Raw genomic sequence first — 16,593 nt, 5'->3', positions numbered from 1 at the left:
ATTTTTAGCCATTGTTTTTTCAGCCAGCGCTTATCTGTACCTGCGTATATAGCTAAACTAGTTACAGTATTTGAGAGGAATATTGAGAGAAATCATGTCAAATATTCCGTCATCTTCTAAACCTAAGCTATTTCTTCTAGTTTTCATGCCATGATGTTTTTAAACAGAATGTGTGTAATGTGTCTTGTTTTGAACTTATATGAACTTTAGTCTAACAGTGATGATGTTATATAATTTTTTGATGTTATACTTTCATATCAAATATAATTATGATTCTCCCTAAATTTTTATTCTCAGAAAGTGGATCTCTTCAGCCTGGGAATTATCTTCTTTGAGATGTCCTATCATCCCATGGTCACAGCCTCCGAAAGGATCTTTGTCCTCAGCCAACTTAGAGATGTATGTATCAGAGATTTCTGGCCACTCGTCTAACTCTTACACCAATATCAGGACATTTTTCTAAGAACTAAAAGATAAATTTATGGGACTGGTGTTGTAGCATACTAGATTAAGTCACCAATTGCAGTGCTAGCAAGCTAGCAATTTTTGTTTGTTTTGTTTTTTTGTTTTTAATTTATGTATTTTTGGGCCCAGCATGATAGCCTACTTGTTAAATCCTCGCCTTGCAAGTGTTGGGATCCCCATATGGGCACCAGTTTGTATGCTAGGTGCTCCACTTCGCAGCCAGCTACCTGCTTGTGGCCTGGGAAAGCAGTGGAGGATGGCCCAAAGACTTGGGACCTTGTATCCATGTGGGAGACCCGAAAGAAGCTCCTGGTTTTGGGTCTGCTCAGCTCTGGCCGTTGTGGTCACTTGGGGAATAAACCATCAGATAGAAGATCCTTCTCTGTCTCTTTCATAAATTTGATCTGCCTTTCCAATAAAAAATAAAATAATTTTTTAAACTGGAAAGGCAGATATACTGAGAGAAGGAGAGACAGAGAGAAAGAACTTTCATTCACTGGTTCACTCCCCAAGTGGCCACAACAGCCAGAGTTAAGCAGATCCAAAACCAGGATCCAGGAGCTTCTTCCGGGTCTCTCACATGGGTGCAGGATCCCAAGGCCTTGGGCCATCCTCCACTGCTTTCTCAGGCCACAAGCAGGGAGCTGGATGGGAAGTTGAGCACCCAAGACACAAACCAGTGCCCAGCACTTGCATGGTGAGAATTTAGCTACTGAGCCATCATGCCAGGCCCATGTTGACAATTTTTATCAGAGTCTTGGCTCCTCTGCTTCTGGTCCAGATCTCTACTAATGTATTTGGAAAGCAAGAGTCAAAGCAAGTCCTTGGGTCCCTCCCACTGTGTGAGGGACCAGGATGAAATTCCTGGCTCCTGACTTTGGTGTGACCCAGCCCTGGCAATTACAACGATTTGGGGAATGATCCTGTTAGAAGATTTCTCTGTCTCTCTTCTCCTTCTCTGTCATTCCGCCTTCCAAACAAATAATAAAATAAAACTTTTTTAAGAATACAAGTTTATTTTATAAAAAAAATTTTTTGTGTAGTGCCTATGAGAGGATCTTCAGGAAGTTCATGGAAAAGTTGTATTATGAAAAAACTATATGTGGATTTCAAATTTTTTACATGTAATAAACTTATTTTTTAATTTCATTTTTCCATGAAATTTCCAAACTACCCTCATATGGAAGAGGCTATAGCTTCAGTAATTCATTTGCTGAGCCTTTCCAGAGTAACCAGTATTCCTATTTGCTGAGAAATATTTTTTGTAAAAAGGAATGGACCTGGGCCCAGTGCGGTGGCATAGCGGCTAAAGTCCTCGCCCTGAACGCCCCGGGATCCCATATGGGCGCCGGTTCTAATCCCGGCAGCTCCACTTCCCATCCAGCTCCCTGCTTGTGGCCTGGGAAAGCAGTCGAGGACGGCCCAATGCATTGGGATCCTGCACCCGCGTGGGAGACCTGGAAGAGGTTCCTGGTTCCCAGCTTTGGATCGGCGCACCGGCCCATTGTGGTCACTTGGGGAGTGAATCATCGGATGGAAGATCTTGCTCTCTGTCTCTCCTACTCTATGTATATCCGCCTTTCCAATAAAAAAAAAAAAAACAAATAAATCGTTAAAAAAAAAAAAAAAAAAGGAGTGGACCTGATGCAGTAATCCCTAGGGAAAAGTTTAGATGAGGTCTGAAAAAAAATTATCAGCCACTTGAATTTTTTCCTCCAGTGACATTTCCATTTGCTTTTTGGAATTAAGCCTTGGCTTCATTATTATCTTAGCTAAAAGGCACTAATCTTAAAATGGGCAAGGTCAAAAGTGTCCATTAAAAATGGCATTAAATGCATGCTAGGTGGCCAAGTGCTTGGGCCCTTGCCACCGAATCAGAAGATCCCGGGAAAGATTCCTAGTTTCTGGTTTTGACCTGGCCTGGCTCTGGCTGCTGTAGGTGTTCAAGGAATAAACCAAGGAGTATAAGATTGTGTGTGTGTGTGTGTGTGTGTGTGTGTGTGTGTATGTGTGTGTGTGTTGCTCTCCCTTTCAAGCTGATGCAAATGAATATAAACATTTTTTAAAGTGGCATCAAAGTGTAAGGTTTGCATGAGAGTGATTTAAATAAGCATGAGGTCTGGTGTGCTGCTTGTTCCCTACTGAGCAGAGCAGGAGTACTGATGATGTTAATCATAGACACTGTAGCTGAGAATAATCCTCTAGAGACCTTGGAAGACTGTTGAGTTTATTTCCTGCCGTGCCAACACAGTAGCGACAGCTGTGTGCCTAAGTGAAGTAGTAGGATGATGGCCAACGCCTTGCCATGATTGGAAGGCTCTCAGATAATTATGTCCTTGATGAAGTGCTAAAATTCATTTTGTCCCCTCAAGTCAATAATATCTACATAGCCAAGTTGATGTTGTTTTCAAGATCCTATTTATCAGAAAAGAGGTTTTAGTGTTAAACATCTTCCTTTTACTCTAGTGGGGGGAGAGGGGATTCATTGGTATTTTTTTTAACCTCTTTTCATCTATGTGTTTAATGAAACTACTTTGTCCTTCTTGGAAACCATTAGATTCTTTTAAATCTTTGTCCTGAGATAAGGTGCTTCTATGACTTAGGTTGTCATTTGAGTGACATTTTAGTAAAATTGTATATCTAGGGATGTGACACAGCAGCTTTAACTCCACTTGGAATACCTGTGCCTGATATTGGAGTAACTGGGGTCAAGTCCTGCCACATTCCCAATCCAGCTTGCTGCTAATGCATGCTGGAAGAGCCAGCAGATGGTGTGCAAAGCACTTGGATTGCTGCCAGGCAGGCATGTGAAGGACCTGGGCTGAGCTCTTGGTTCCTGGCCTGGATCTGTCTCAGACCCAGCTGTTGTGGGCAATTGGAAAGTGAGCCAGCAAATGGAAAATGTCTCTTCTCATCTCTTTTCTCTCTTCCCTCTCTTCCAAATAAATAGAAAAAAAAAGCTTTAAAAAATGTACTTCTGTATTTGTTAAAATGAGCATGCAGCTTTAAAAAAAACAGCCACATTTTTCCTTGCTAGCTGTTTTCCATTTCCGTGTTTGATTTTCTTATGGGTGGTGAATTAATACTTTCACTGGGGCAGTCTGCCAAGCACTCGCTGATTTGGATGCAATACTCTTTCAGCCCACTTCGCCTAAATTTCCGGAAGACTTTGATGATGGAGAGCATGCAAAGCAGGTAATGTTCTGATGCTTTAATTACTGGGTTTTCAGTCTTGGGTTTTAATTACTGTTTTTCTTCTTTTTTCAATTAGCAGTTTTCTGCCACTTATTTCTCTTGTGTCCTGGAAACAAAAGCCCTTAATATCAGTAGGCTTGAAATACACCATACAAATGCCAATGGCTGATAGAGAAAATTAACAAACTTTGGGGTTCTTTTGTGTAACGTACTGTGCTTTGTGAATTATTGGAAATCTTGTCTAAGCTGGTGCACAAGGAAAAAAAAGAATGATGTTTACAGGTCATTATTTTAGATGAGGCTTGGGACTTATAGGAAAAACACATGATTTACAAGTATAATTTTGTTCACCTTTCTGTTGAAGTAGCTGTGGCTGTGGGAGAAGTTGTGCCTCTTTCAGACAATGTAGTCTCTACTGTACTCCATAAATATCTCATCTGTGAGCTTGTGTATGTAACACATGTCTCAGGTTGCCTTTGGCATCCAGCTGATGGCCTTTCTCCTTGGTTCTGCCAGTTTGTCTTGGTGAAGCCTGCAAAAATTAATACTCCTGTCATAAGGAATTGTGTTCCTTAAACTCACTTTTACTGCAGTGATAATAAAGGCGAAAACCCCTCATTTAAGTTGTTAACATTGAGAACAGAAACATAGATTGGATGTTGTATTAATGTGTTACTTCTTGCTTATTGGGTATTTCTCTGCATAAACACTTAACCTTCCTAAGCTTCAATTTTCTTCACCACTAACATTAAGAGAATTAAGTACCCTTTGTTTACATCCACACTAACGTTCTGTGATTTGGTGTTGAACATGACGTTTCTATGTGGTTGTGTGGACTAATGCTGCCCTATCTAGGGGATTAGTGAACCCTGAGAAGATACTTAAGTCATGTTTTGGCATCTTTTGTTAGCTGTCATTGTCTATTTGGACTGAGTCATTTTCTTTGTTTCTGGGTGCCATAATGAAATGTTCATTTATAGCTTGAGTCTCACTTAGTGTCTCCCCATGTGGATAGCCGCAGTGGCCCTAGAACTTGATGAAACTGCAAGCTCAAGTGAGAACCGACCTCCTACCATCAGATAACTGCCAAGTGCCCTTGAACATCTAAGTGTGGGTTAAATAAAATTGTAACCAAAACAACAGCAATGAAACTGCAACCACTGCCTCCTCCTCACTTCATGATCAGTACTTTTTTTTTTCTAGAAAGGGAGCAACACAGAAAATGTTGATACACTGAGTATAACACAATTTTTGCTACATAAAGAGGTTTAACAGTATAATAGGGTCTTTTCTCCTCAACAGGGCATTTTTGGTTTTGCTACTTTAATATAATTTTCCTAAAATTTGTCTCATGTCAGTTCCCCTCCCACTTTTTTGAAATATAAAATCCTACATTATATAAACTGTAATTACCTGTGTTTCAATTCCAGCCTAAAACAGAAGGGAGAAGTTGGATAGGGGACAGGAGGTGATAATTTTAAAGACATGTAATTGGTGCTTTTCTGATCCAAAGTATTCCTCTAACTCCTTATAAATCTTTATTATAAACAAGGTGATTAAGAATAGTTAAGGAACCTTTCAGAGGTTTAGAATACCCTTCAACGGTTCCCTGCCTAAATGAGATCATGGCTGTAAAGATGAAACAAATGAGTTGCATACATCAGAATTCCTGGGAATCTAATCGTGCAATGGTAAAAATAATTAGAAGAAAAGTAAAGACATGTTTTAATTGCCTTAAGGATTCCAGCACTGTCACTTCCAGTAAAGGTTGTTTGAAATATTTGCATAGGCCTCCAAAGCTATTTGCATATTTTCTGTACAGTGTTTTGTGAGTGAGTTCTATGCAATTATTGAGATATACAGTTATTGTGACAATGAAACATAAAAAGAGCTATTTCCCCTTTTAAGAAGTATTCATATCACATTGCTGTGCAACTCTGGCCAAAACAAAATATAGGGGTGGGGAGTGGGGGAGGAAATAATGACATACTCAGAGATTTCAAAAATCCCCATTGAAATGCCCCCTCTGAGGGCAGGAACTGTGATGCCCCGTCTTGGACCTGATCTCCCCACCTTCTTTGTTGGAATTCCTGTGCATCCTCTGGCTCATTGACAGCGTGCCTGGCTTTCATTACAGAAATCTGTCATCTCCTGGCTGTTGAACCATGATCCAGCCAAGCGGCCCACAGCCATGGAGCTGCTCAAGAGCGAGCTGCTGCCCCCACCCCAGATGGAAGAGTCAGAGCTGCACGAAGTGCTGCATCACACGCTGGCCAACGTGGACGGGAAGGCCTACCGCACCATGATGGCCCAGATCTTCTCCCAGCGCATCTCCCCCGCCATCGACTATACCTACGACAGTGACATCCTCAAGGTGGGCTCAGGCCACACTTCCCAGAGAGAGCTGAACCCAGGCCACCGGGGAGTTAAGTCAGCTCCTTATTTCTCAGGAATTCTCTTAGTGGCTCCATTGCAAATCCCTGATCTGAGATCTGGGAAGCCCCTAAAAGCACACATGAGATACGTACCAGCAGCCGTATCCTGGGCAGGAGTGCCACACTTTTAATCACTCCTTGCAGTTCTTGGTCCATCCCATTCTGTACCCACCAGCAATGTGCTTAGAGCCAAGTCCCTGGCTCAGCTACCCAGAACAACCAACATCCAGCTAGCTCGGATCCAGCAGTGGAATAGTCCCCAGTGCCAACTGCACACTAGATCCTCTGGCAGCTCTCTTACATGCACATGCCAGGGCCCTGCATCTAGTGGCTCAGAATCTCCAGAGAGGAAGCACTTCCAAAATCTCCTCAAGTTTCTGAGGTACAGCCAGGCTGTCAGTTTGGGGAGCCATGTTCATTCTTATTTAAAAAAAAGAGAGAGAGAGGAGAGAAGAGGGGGAAATAAGAGAAAAAGTCTGAATCAAAACAACAAAATCTTAAAATTTGAGGAAGTTGGGTAGTTTTTGCTCTATTGCCTGTGTGTTTCCATATGCTTAGACTGTGAGTCTAAAAAATAGTAGAGAAAATAGTGGCAAAAGCTGTGAAAGACCAGTAGAAATGTTAAGGACCAAACTAATATTGCTGGCTGGCAATATTAGAAAAATGTTTGGAAGTGCATAGGTAACTTTCATATTTGTTCTCTGCTGTTTTTAAATGTTCTATGACGACATGATACTACTCTTAAAATAAAGCAAGTGAGAAAGGAAACCCCTTGACAAAGTGTTTACATGCCACCTGACTGCCAGCAGGCTGTCAGTGACTTGCCTGAGCTATAAGAGGGACGCTGATGCCTCTCTCTGTCCCTGCAAGTCTCTGAAGGGGAAGGGAGATGCCATATATTTGTTAACTCTTGAAAAGGAACATGCAAGTGCCGTTAAGAGCCAGGACTTTGCAGCCAGGTGGCCTCCCTTTGCTGGAAAGGTTAGCTCCTGCACCCTGCAGCAGGACATACCACAGGGCATGCAGACTGCCCTGAATACGTTCAAAGGGAGAATTTCTTACAGAGTCACCATTGTGCTGAACCATGAAAATGAGCAAGCAGGTGCCAACTACAAGCCACAGGTAAATGTGTTAGGGGCTGTCTCTCATTAGCCCTTGATGATAACATGTCGATTGGTCTTATTTTAGGGCAACTTCTCCATCCGCACAGCCAAGATCCAGCAACATGTATGTGAGACCGTCATCCGCATCTTTAAAAGACACGGTATGTCCTTTTTTAGAAATCAGGTCTCTTCCCTTTGAGGTGTTTTCTTTTCATCTTTAGGAAAGCACTGTTAGTGGACTTGAGTACAGCCCTACTTTATCATGCATCCCGTAGCGTGACGACGGCTCGGAGCCACACTGTACTGCGTGGGTCTGACTCCCTCACAGTGGCTCCTGACTGTGACAGCTCCGCACGGGAGGCCTGGAAAAAGACCCTACTGTCTGGTGTGGTTGGGAACTCACGCGTTCTGCCTCTCACCTACATGAGAGAATCTGTTCCTTGGACAGGTAGGGACAGAGCTTACCCTATGTTGCAACAGCGTATGTACCCAAAGACCTACTTATGGGATGGAAGCTCACCTGCAGCCAATGCAACTGGGAAAGCTCAAACTTCGTTTGACTTAAATAAATTACAGTATATTAAAAAAAAAAAAAAAAAAAAAAAAAAACATGCATCCCAGGCAGTTGACATGTGAAATTTCAACTTATTTTGATGGCTTATCTTGTTGAAAAGAAACGATATGGATAATTACAGCTTTGCCACTAACACTGACAAAGTCCTTGAAGAGCTATCCATTTGTAAATTTAGAGCCTTAGAGCAAAACTGCTCCTGATTTTAACCTTCCCCATAGAGGATGGCTTATCTCGTTTTGCGTTGCCGCCTAGGAAGATGCGCTTAGTTATTTTTTCTGGTTTGGTGCAGGAGCTGTCCAGTTGTGCACCCCACTGCTGCTCCCCCGAAACAGGCAAATATATGAGCACAATGAAGCTGCCTTATTCATGGACCACAGCGGGATGCTGGTGATGCTGCCCTACGATCTGCGGGTGAGCTGGGGACACTCTACTACCAGTCTAAAGGCTTTAGGCTTCTGATCTCTCACCTTCTGGAAATGTATCATTAAAGGAATTACCAAGGTAGAAGCATTATTGGGATTTAGTAAGTGCATCAATCCTCCTTGATAGTACTACAAATGTTTTTGGCTCAAGAAATAAGAACCCTGCTTTACAGGTGCCAAATGTGCACCTCATGTTGAGTTCCACCAGGTGACCAAAGCAAGTTAACCTGGACAACTCAAACAAATCAATTTAATAGAGTTTGCAGATTGATTTGTTCTTTATTTCCTGGCTAGATCTAATACATTAACCTCTAGAACAAGTAAATTTATTTATTTATATGGCACAGTTATAGAGAGAGAGATCTATCTGGTGGTTTACTCCCCAGGTGGCCACAGTGGCCAGTGAGCCACTGAGCCAGGCTGAAGCCGGAAGATGGGAGCTTGTGTGTAATTCTGACATTCAAGTAAAATAAATAAATCTTCAGTTGATCTTAGCCAAAAGGCCGAGAAGCGATAAATAAATAAATCTTAAAAAAAAAAAAAAGATGAGGGGTAAATTTGTGGTATGACATATTTCAATAAAGCTATTAAAAGAGAGGAGTGTGGTAGTTGGCACTTCTTGACATTTACCTTTAAAATTTTATTTTTTTAGGTCCCTTTTGCAAGATATGTGGCAAGAAATAACATACTGAATTTAAAACGGTAAGAATCAGCAGAGAGCTTCATTTGCTGGTAGACATGAGAAAGGAACCAAGGAAGGATGTTCATCTCCCATGATCCTTACACATTGAAGGATTCTGGGTTCAAAATACTGAGTTTAGAGTGTGGTCCAAAAGCCTAGCCACAGTACCCTCTTTGTAAAGTGGATGGGGTCTGCTGGCCTTATCAGCCAGGAGATGGCTATGATGTTCTTGAAGTCTCTTCTGTACCTTCCACATGTCCAAAGGTGGCATCACAAATTATTGTCCCAAAGGATTGCTTAAAAAAAAAAAATCTAGCTGTTCTTGCTCTTAAAATTGAACAGGAAGGACAGACAGCCAAAGGTCTGTTTGTGAAAACTGCCCACACAGGTAACAGAGCAGAAGCTGCTTGTGGGGTGGGGGGAAAGAAAGAAACCCAGCAGGACTGCTGACCGCAGAGGAGCTCCAGGCGCTTGGCACTGGCTGAAGAATTTCTATGATTCCAATGCCACAAGGGTCAGCCACTGTGATCCTCATACATGGGCACAGTACGGCTGTCAGGGAGGCCCCCACTTTAAAGCTACTTTCTTCAAATAAAATCCAGGTTGTTTACATGCTGTGGCTGTGGCTGTAAGCGAACCATTAACAGTCATTGTCTAAGCTGTGGATATCCCTGTATATAAAAAAAAATCACCTAAGGTAAAATTATTTGTTGAGTATAATTTCGCCTCTTCTCCTATTTCAGACATTAAAAAACAAAACAAAAACCTGTGTCCCATAGTTTAATAGCGGCACACTTGGGAGTTGGATCACAGGACAAGATCAGTCCAGGGCAAATCTGTCTCTAAGCCCTCTTGATCGTACCATGGATTGATCTTTTTATATTCATTTCTTTTATCTTAACAGTTCCTCATACAAAATGATTTCCAGTAACCTTAGAAATCTGCATTTCTCTCTGCAGATACTGCATAGAACGTGTATTCAGACCTCGCAAGTTAGATCGATTTCATCCCAAAGAACTTTTAGAATGTGCATTTGACATCGTCACTTCTACCACCAACAGCTCCCTGCCCACTGCTGAAATCATCTACACCATCTATGAAATCATCCAGGAGTTCCCAGCCCTTCAGGTTCCTTTCCCTGCTGGGGTCCCTCTCCAAGTGTGGCAGGCAGGATCATGCCTATGACCTGCTCCTTAGGTCATGCTGGCCACAAGTCAGGTTCTTACTCCCTTAACTGGAAAGCATTTGACCCTGTGGCTTGGAGGCTCACTGTTGGCTTCTACTTCTATCTTCATGAACAGACTTTGTTTGGAGGGACAATGTGTTGTTTCTGTTTCAGTGTTTCCCAAATTTGCAGGAAATCAGGCTAGCATTCCTAGGATGCTGTGGCGTGTTCATACATTGTGCAAAACCCTTGGGGTTCACCATCCCCTGTATGCAATCTCTTCAACTGCCCACCTTCCCTGTTCTCCAGGCTTGCTTGCTCCCTTGGCAGTGCTCCCCAAGCCTTGCCCTAACCTATGTGGGCCTCCTGCCACCATCGGTCATAACTCATCAGTGAAGCCTGGCTATTCCCGCCTTGATCAGCCAACTGCCTTTTCTCCCTGCCTCTCTCAGCTCTTGATCTGAGATAGCCACATAGCAACTGTGGTTGTGCCAGTTGTTCTCTCCAGACACACAGTGTGCCCCTTCAGTGCAAAGCCCAGAACCCACCTGTCCCTGTTCCCCACTGTAGCCAGCTCAGCCCCAGCTCACTGCTCCGCAGGTGCTGGTTAGCTGACAGAGGCAGACAGAGGAAACAATGACTATTCCACCAGCCTGTGCTTATAAATCAGTAACTTCCGAACGAGGTCCTTCCCAACTTGAATGGTCTGTGAGCATGCTCAGGCTTGTTAACACAGTTGAAGATTAGCCTGAGGATTTGAAATACAAATAATAAAGCAGTAAATTATATTATACTCCTTAGCTGCAACCCTATATGAAGCATAGGTATGGTAAATTGTTAAGAGCCTAGATTTCATCATGTACTTATATTAATTTTTAAGGAAAACAAAAACTTTTTTTGTCTATACCCTAGGAAAGAAACTACAATATTTACTTGAATCATACCATGCTGCTGAAAGCAATACTGTTACACTGTGGAATCCCAGAAGATAAACTCAGTCAAGTCTATGTTATTCTGTATGATGCTGTGGTAAGCACCTAAGTACTTTGACTTGATAAGAGTTTCTGATTATTTCCTCATTGTTGCAACCATAAACTGAACTGGGAATTCTGTCTCCTTCTTTGCTTGCTGTAAGGTAAAAAAAACCAATTGGCTGTAATCATATCAGTAGTTAAGGAGTCTTGGTTGAGCCTACCTTCTTCATTAACCCCAACCCCCCCATACTACTTATCACCTCCAGGGTGTCTTAAAGATTACTTCTGATTTTTTTTTTTGTAAGATGTGTTTGTTTTTATTTGAAACGCAAATTTTTACAGAGAGGGGTCTTCCCATCTGCTGGTTCACTTTCCAGATGGCCACAATGGCCAGAGCTGAACCAATCCAAAGCCAGGAGCAAGGGGCCAAGAGCTTCCTCCAGATCTCCCATGTGGGTGTGCAGGAGCCCAAGGCTTTGGAGCATCCTCTACTGCTTTTTAAAGCCACAAACAGGGAGCTGGATGGGAAGTGGAACAGTCAGGACGTGAACCAGCACCTACATGGGATGCCAGCACTTGCAGGGAAATTTACAGAGATAATGGGAGAGAGAGAGAGAGAGAGACAGACACTGATTTTCCATCTTCTGATTCACTCACCAAATGGCTGCAAGGCCAGAGCTAAGCTGATATGAAGCCAGGAGCCAGGAGCTTCTTTTGGGTCTCCACCTGGCTGCAGGAGCCCAAGGACTTGAGCCATCCTTTGCTGCTTTCCCAGGCCATAAGCTGGGCTGGGAGATGAAGGAGGAGCTGGCTGAGAAATGGAGGAACTGTGACTTAAACTGGAGCCCAGATGGGATACTGGTACTGCAGGCAGAGGATTAGCTTGCTATACCACCATACTGGCCCCAACTTCTGATTTTAAAATATCAAATCACCGGCCAATGCAATAGTTCAGTTGCTAACTCCTTGCCTTACAAGTGCCAGGATCTCATTTGGGTGCCAGTTCGTGTCCCAGCTGTTCCACCTCCCTTCCAGCTCCCTGCTTGTGGCCTGGGAAACCAGTAGAGGACAGCCCAAGGCCTTGGGATTCTGCACCCATGAGGGAGAACCAGAAGAAGAATTTCTTGGCGCCTGGCTTTAGATTGGCTCAGCTCCAGTCATTGCAGCCACTTAGGGAGTTAACCAACAGACAGAAGATCTTTTTCTCTATATTTCTTTCTTGCTATAAATCTTCCTTTCCAATAAAAACAAATCAATCTATAAAAATAAAAAAGCAAATATCAAATTACCTTGTTTAATGTCAAATATTAAAGTTCTTTCACTACTCTGTTTCTTGAGGCAAGAAATCACTAAGCAAACGGTCCTGATGGCTGTGCTTGGCACCTATCCACGTGCCTTGCCTTGTAAGTTCTTTATGCGGTTGACTCACTTCGTCCTCACACCAGCATCCCCACTTTACAGAAGTGGATTAGAGTGTGTTAATTTTGAGAATAAAAGATTATGCACTGTACTGAATTCTTACCACCTGCCTATGCTTACCAGTAAAGTCGTTGATAAATGTGTACTGATTTATTCGGGGGAAGAGCAGCTCAACCTTGTGGTGGGGCCTTACCACCTCTTTTCTGTGGGACAGGGCTGGGATGTCTCCAGTTGGTTTAACCAGGCCACAGTACAACTATTATTTTCTAAGTGTATTTAGACACAGAGCCTGTTGTGGAAGCACTGAGAAAATAGATTAATGCTATATTGTGGAGCTAGGTGGAGCCAAACACTAATCTTTTCTAATTTCTTTTCCCCTTGAATTTTATTGTCATGATAACTAAGAGGCACCTTAGTAACCCACCAATGCTCAGGGACAGAGTGAGCAGTAGAAGTTCATTATGCCTTGTTCTTTATGCCCTGAAAGGCTTAACAAGTGTTGCTTTCACCTGGTGGCTACACATCAAGAGCACAGACTTTACTGTTTGTTTCTCAGTGGTTCTCTCCTTCCCCAAGAGAGCTGCCACTGTGTGGCAGTGACATCATGTCAGCCAGCCAGCCTCTGGCAGGAGCCCCAGGGATGGTACAGGGGGCTCTTTGCTGCTCATGTCCCCTGGCCGCAGCCCATCTGCCATCGTGGGAGGAGCTGCTCAGGGGCTGGCTTTTATGTTACTAGCAGGACATAGATCAAACCGACTCCACAGCCACCCAACAGAGATGCCCACAGTAAGTCTCTTCTGATCCGAGCCTCCTCACCATTCAGCAAGGACAACTTTCCTCTTTGTAATTCTCTGATGTCAGAGTTTCCCTAACTTACAGATAGTATTGATGATGATTTTATGTGAATGGGAAGTGGGGGACGGGCTTTTAAGTCACAGATTTCAATCTCTGCCTTCCAATTAGGAGCAGGTGGTCTAAAAGAAAGGCTGCCAAGGGCGAGATCAGCCAACGCAGTGACTTTCACTGCTGCCTTTTCCTTCTGCCCTAGACGGAGAAGCTGACGAGGAGAGAAGTGGAAGCTAAATTTTGTAATCTGTCTTTGTCCTCGAACAGTGTAAGTACTGCCTGATGGTACAACCACAGCCATTGCTGCAATTCTGTGATATCAGAAAATGTCACCACATCCAACTGCAGGAAAGTGGCACGCTGCCACCACCCCGCAGGCATGGTGTTCTCCACCGACCCTTCAGAGTTGGTACCATGGCAGCCCCTGGGATCAGGAAAGAGAAAAACCGACACAGAAATCAAAGGGGGTCTCTTGTGCTTCTGGAGGCTCCACAGCCCACAGATCCCTCCCGACTACCCGATACTTGCCTAGCCTTCTCACTCTCATGAAGCCAGGGCTTGCCAGGGTCTCCTACAGAGCAGATGCAGTGCTACAAGGGGACCCTGAACTCTGTGGATGCCCCCCCGCCCGACCCTCACCCTTGGATCTTCCAGCTCCTCTTACTTGTCTGGGACAGTCCTGCCCCTAACGCTCTGTTGATCCCATCGGCAATTAAGAAAGTCCCTGGTGGACGGATGGGTCACGTCCGCTTCACAGGCACCAGCATGCTCCCAGCTCTCTGGCATAGTAACCCAACATAACAAAGCAGAGGACAGCAGGAAGTTCCTACATTTTCCTGACTATTTATGTGAGAAGAGAGGCTTTGGATTTGCCAGAATCCTTCCTGGACCCCATCCACTGACCCTTGATTACATGATCTTGTGGTGATCAGCCAACACCCATGTATGGTCACACACAGACCTGGTGGACTCTTGGTCTTTTGGACACTCACATAATGGCACGCATAGTACACAGGCTGTAAGAAGGAGTAAATTGGGGAGTCCACAGATAACATGAGCTCTTTATTGGTCTTACAATAAAAAAATTATAAAGAAAAAAAATCCTTACACAGGGCTCTGCACACAGGTATATACTTATACCTGCCCTCAGCTCATTAAAACAACTTTCGCTGGGGACGTGTCCACCACAGCTTTAAAAGGTTACCCACCTGCAGATAAAGTAAGCCAGATACATAACTAGGATTTTCCAAAACTGAGCCAGGTTAAATCTTACATACTTAGGACTATGCATGATATCCGATCTAAAGAGTGATATTTACCAATACTGTGTGCAGAAATAGTGCCACGTGGAACTAGTGTAAAGAATCCCTTGTGACAGTGTCTGATTCAGCAGGTTCAAGCCCAAAAGGTTCTTTGAACTAAAATCACACATTTCAGAAAGTCCCACAGGCATCCCACACTTGTACATGGTCGCTGCACTGACTGCTAAAATATCAGCCTCTTTTTTGTGGAGCTTTTCCCTCCTGCCCACTTTACCATGCTAAGGATGAGTGAGAAGTTATACATGTGGTTGGTTTAAAATGGAAAAATAATACCTAATAAAGGCATTGGTATTAAGATTTATTTATTTGAAAGGCAGTTATGAGAGAAAGGGAGAGACAGAGAAAGATCTTCCATCTACTGGTTCACTCCCCAAGTGGCCGCAAGGACCAGGGTTGGGCCAGGTATGAAATATATTAGCAGAGAGGTGAATTGGAAGTGGAGCAGCTGGCACCCGAACCTGTTCTCCTAAGGGACGCCAGTGTCACAGGCAATGACTTAATCCACTGTGCCACAATGCAGCCCCAGATTTTTATTCTTAACATGGTAAATAGATTATAGAAGATGTTAATACTATTGGATTTTTTGTTAAATAAAAATAATTTAAAGATAAATATTGTGTTAAGCTAAATTAAGCTGAGTTTTCAATCAACCCTTAATTTTAGTGTGCCAATTTATAGATGAACCAAGTTCTGCTTGCGTACCATCTTGTAATAGCTATTGTTGGGGGCCCAGCACCATGGCAAAGCAGGCTATGCCTCAGCCTGCAATGTCAGCATCCCACATGGATGCCGGTTCGAGTTCTAGCCACTCCACTTCTGTTCCTATTCTCTGCTAATGGCCTGGGAAAGCAGCAGAAGATGGCCAAAGTCCTTGGGCCCCTGCACCCACTTGGAAGACCCAGGAGCTCCTGGCTTCTGGCTTTGGACTGGCCCAGGTCTATGTTTGGCAGTCACTGGGGAATGAATCAGTGAGTAGAAGCTCTCTCTTGCTCTCTCTATGAATCTGTCTTTCCAATTAAAAAAAAATAAGTAAACAAATCTTTCTTAGTATTATTTTGCCTAGTAATTTTCACTGTAACTCCTGAATTTTCTTCCTGACTGTATGATCTAGCTCTGCTCTGACTCCTGCTCTTTACCAGGGACCACATCTGACCGCAGCGGGTCACTTCTAGCCACTGCCCTCTGCAGGACACCCAGTGAGCCCGGCAGGGGAGACCTGGACCAGAACTCTGGGTCTGCAGCCAGAGAGCTGCCTGCAGTAGGCAGCATCCCAAGGCTGGTAGGAGAGAGAGTGATAAAGAGGAACGCTACAGGCCTACAGGACCAGCGCTGAGGCTGCTGTAACTCACAGTATCTGTGCTGGATGTCTCCACAGCACTTCTGCAAGGTGCTTTAGAGCTATGTGCAGGACAGGGCTAATCCCTCAGATGTGGCAAAGGCTCAACTCACCTTTGACCATGCAATCCTGCTTCTGGAAGGGTCCATGTTGTGTTCTGTGCCCCTCTGTGTGTAAAGAACACAAGGGCCGAAAGCCTGCCTTCTGTGCAGGGGAGCAACCGCTAACCACCCACCGTACCTTGTGTTTTCCAGCTGTGTCGACTCTACAAGTTTATCGAGCAGAAGGGAGACTTGCAAGACCTAACGCCCACAGTAAACTCCCTAATCAAACAGAAGACAGGAGTGTCCCAGTTGGTAAAATACAGCTTGAAAGATCTGGAAGAGGTCGTCGGGCTGCTGAAGAAGCTCGGTGTGAAATTACAGGTTTGACAGCTCTTGGACCCTGGCTGGAGTGGCAGCACCAGAGGGAGATGGGTTTTATTTCCTGGAGGTTAGGAAGTGTTTGGTTTTCCAGAAACAGCCCTTTCTCCATGTGGGGCATTTGACTATGTAGTAGTAACCAGGTCTGGAATGAGGACTGGTCTGCAAGCACAGCCACTCCTAGTGCAGCAGTTCTTGTGGGGTCAGCCTGGGAGAGGGTGTCACCGTGGAGG

General features: G+C 43.9%; 1 protein-coding gene across 3 annotated transcripts in view; it reads left to right on the top strand.

The window, feature by feature from the left end:
* The window catches only part of EIF2AK4 (eukaryotic translation initiation factor 2 alpha kinase 4), a 100,419-nt gene that overhangs the window by 65,926 nt on the left and 17,900 nt on the right, over positions 1-16,593 (top strand). For 2 of the 3 annotated variants that reach the window (XR_009245619.1, XM_058666084.1), the window contains exons 19-28: positions 298-399; positions 3,607-3,660; positions 5,798-6,034; positions 7,284-7,359; positions 8,062-8,183; positions 8,847-8,896; positions 9,836-10,004; positions 10,954-11,070; positions 13,483-13,548; positions 16,193-16,363. Coding sequence is in view for 2 of the 3 variants with exons in the window: in XM_058666084.1 (XP_058522067.1) it covers positions 298-399; positions 3,607-3,660; positions 5,798-6,034; positions 7,284-7,359; positions 8,062-8,183; positions 8,847-8,896; positions 9,836-10,004; positions 10,954-11,070; positions 13,483-13,548; positions 16,193-16,363 (1,164 nt within the window). In the remaining variant the exon portion in view is untranslated. Of the gene's footprint in view, positions 1-297; positions 400-3,606; positions 3,661-5,797; positions 6,035-7,283; positions 7,360-8,061; positions 8,184-8,846; positions 8,897-9,835; positions 10,005-10,953; positions 11,071-13,397; positions 13,549-16,192; positions 16,364-16,593 lie in introns of those variants that run through there. The other variant, XM_058666085.1, reaches the window with a different exon arrangement.

This window comes from Ochotona princeps, chromosome 6 (genome assembly GCF_030435755.1).
Source record: "Ochotona princeps isolate mOchPri1 chromosome 6, mOchPri1.hap1, whole genome shotgun sequence".
Lineage (NCBI taxonomy): Eukaryota > Metazoa > Chordata > Mammalia > Lagomorpha > Ochotonidae > Ochotona > Ochotona princeps.
Note: the sequence above shows the minus strand (reverse complement) of the source record. Positions and strands in the feature narration are given on the sequence as shown.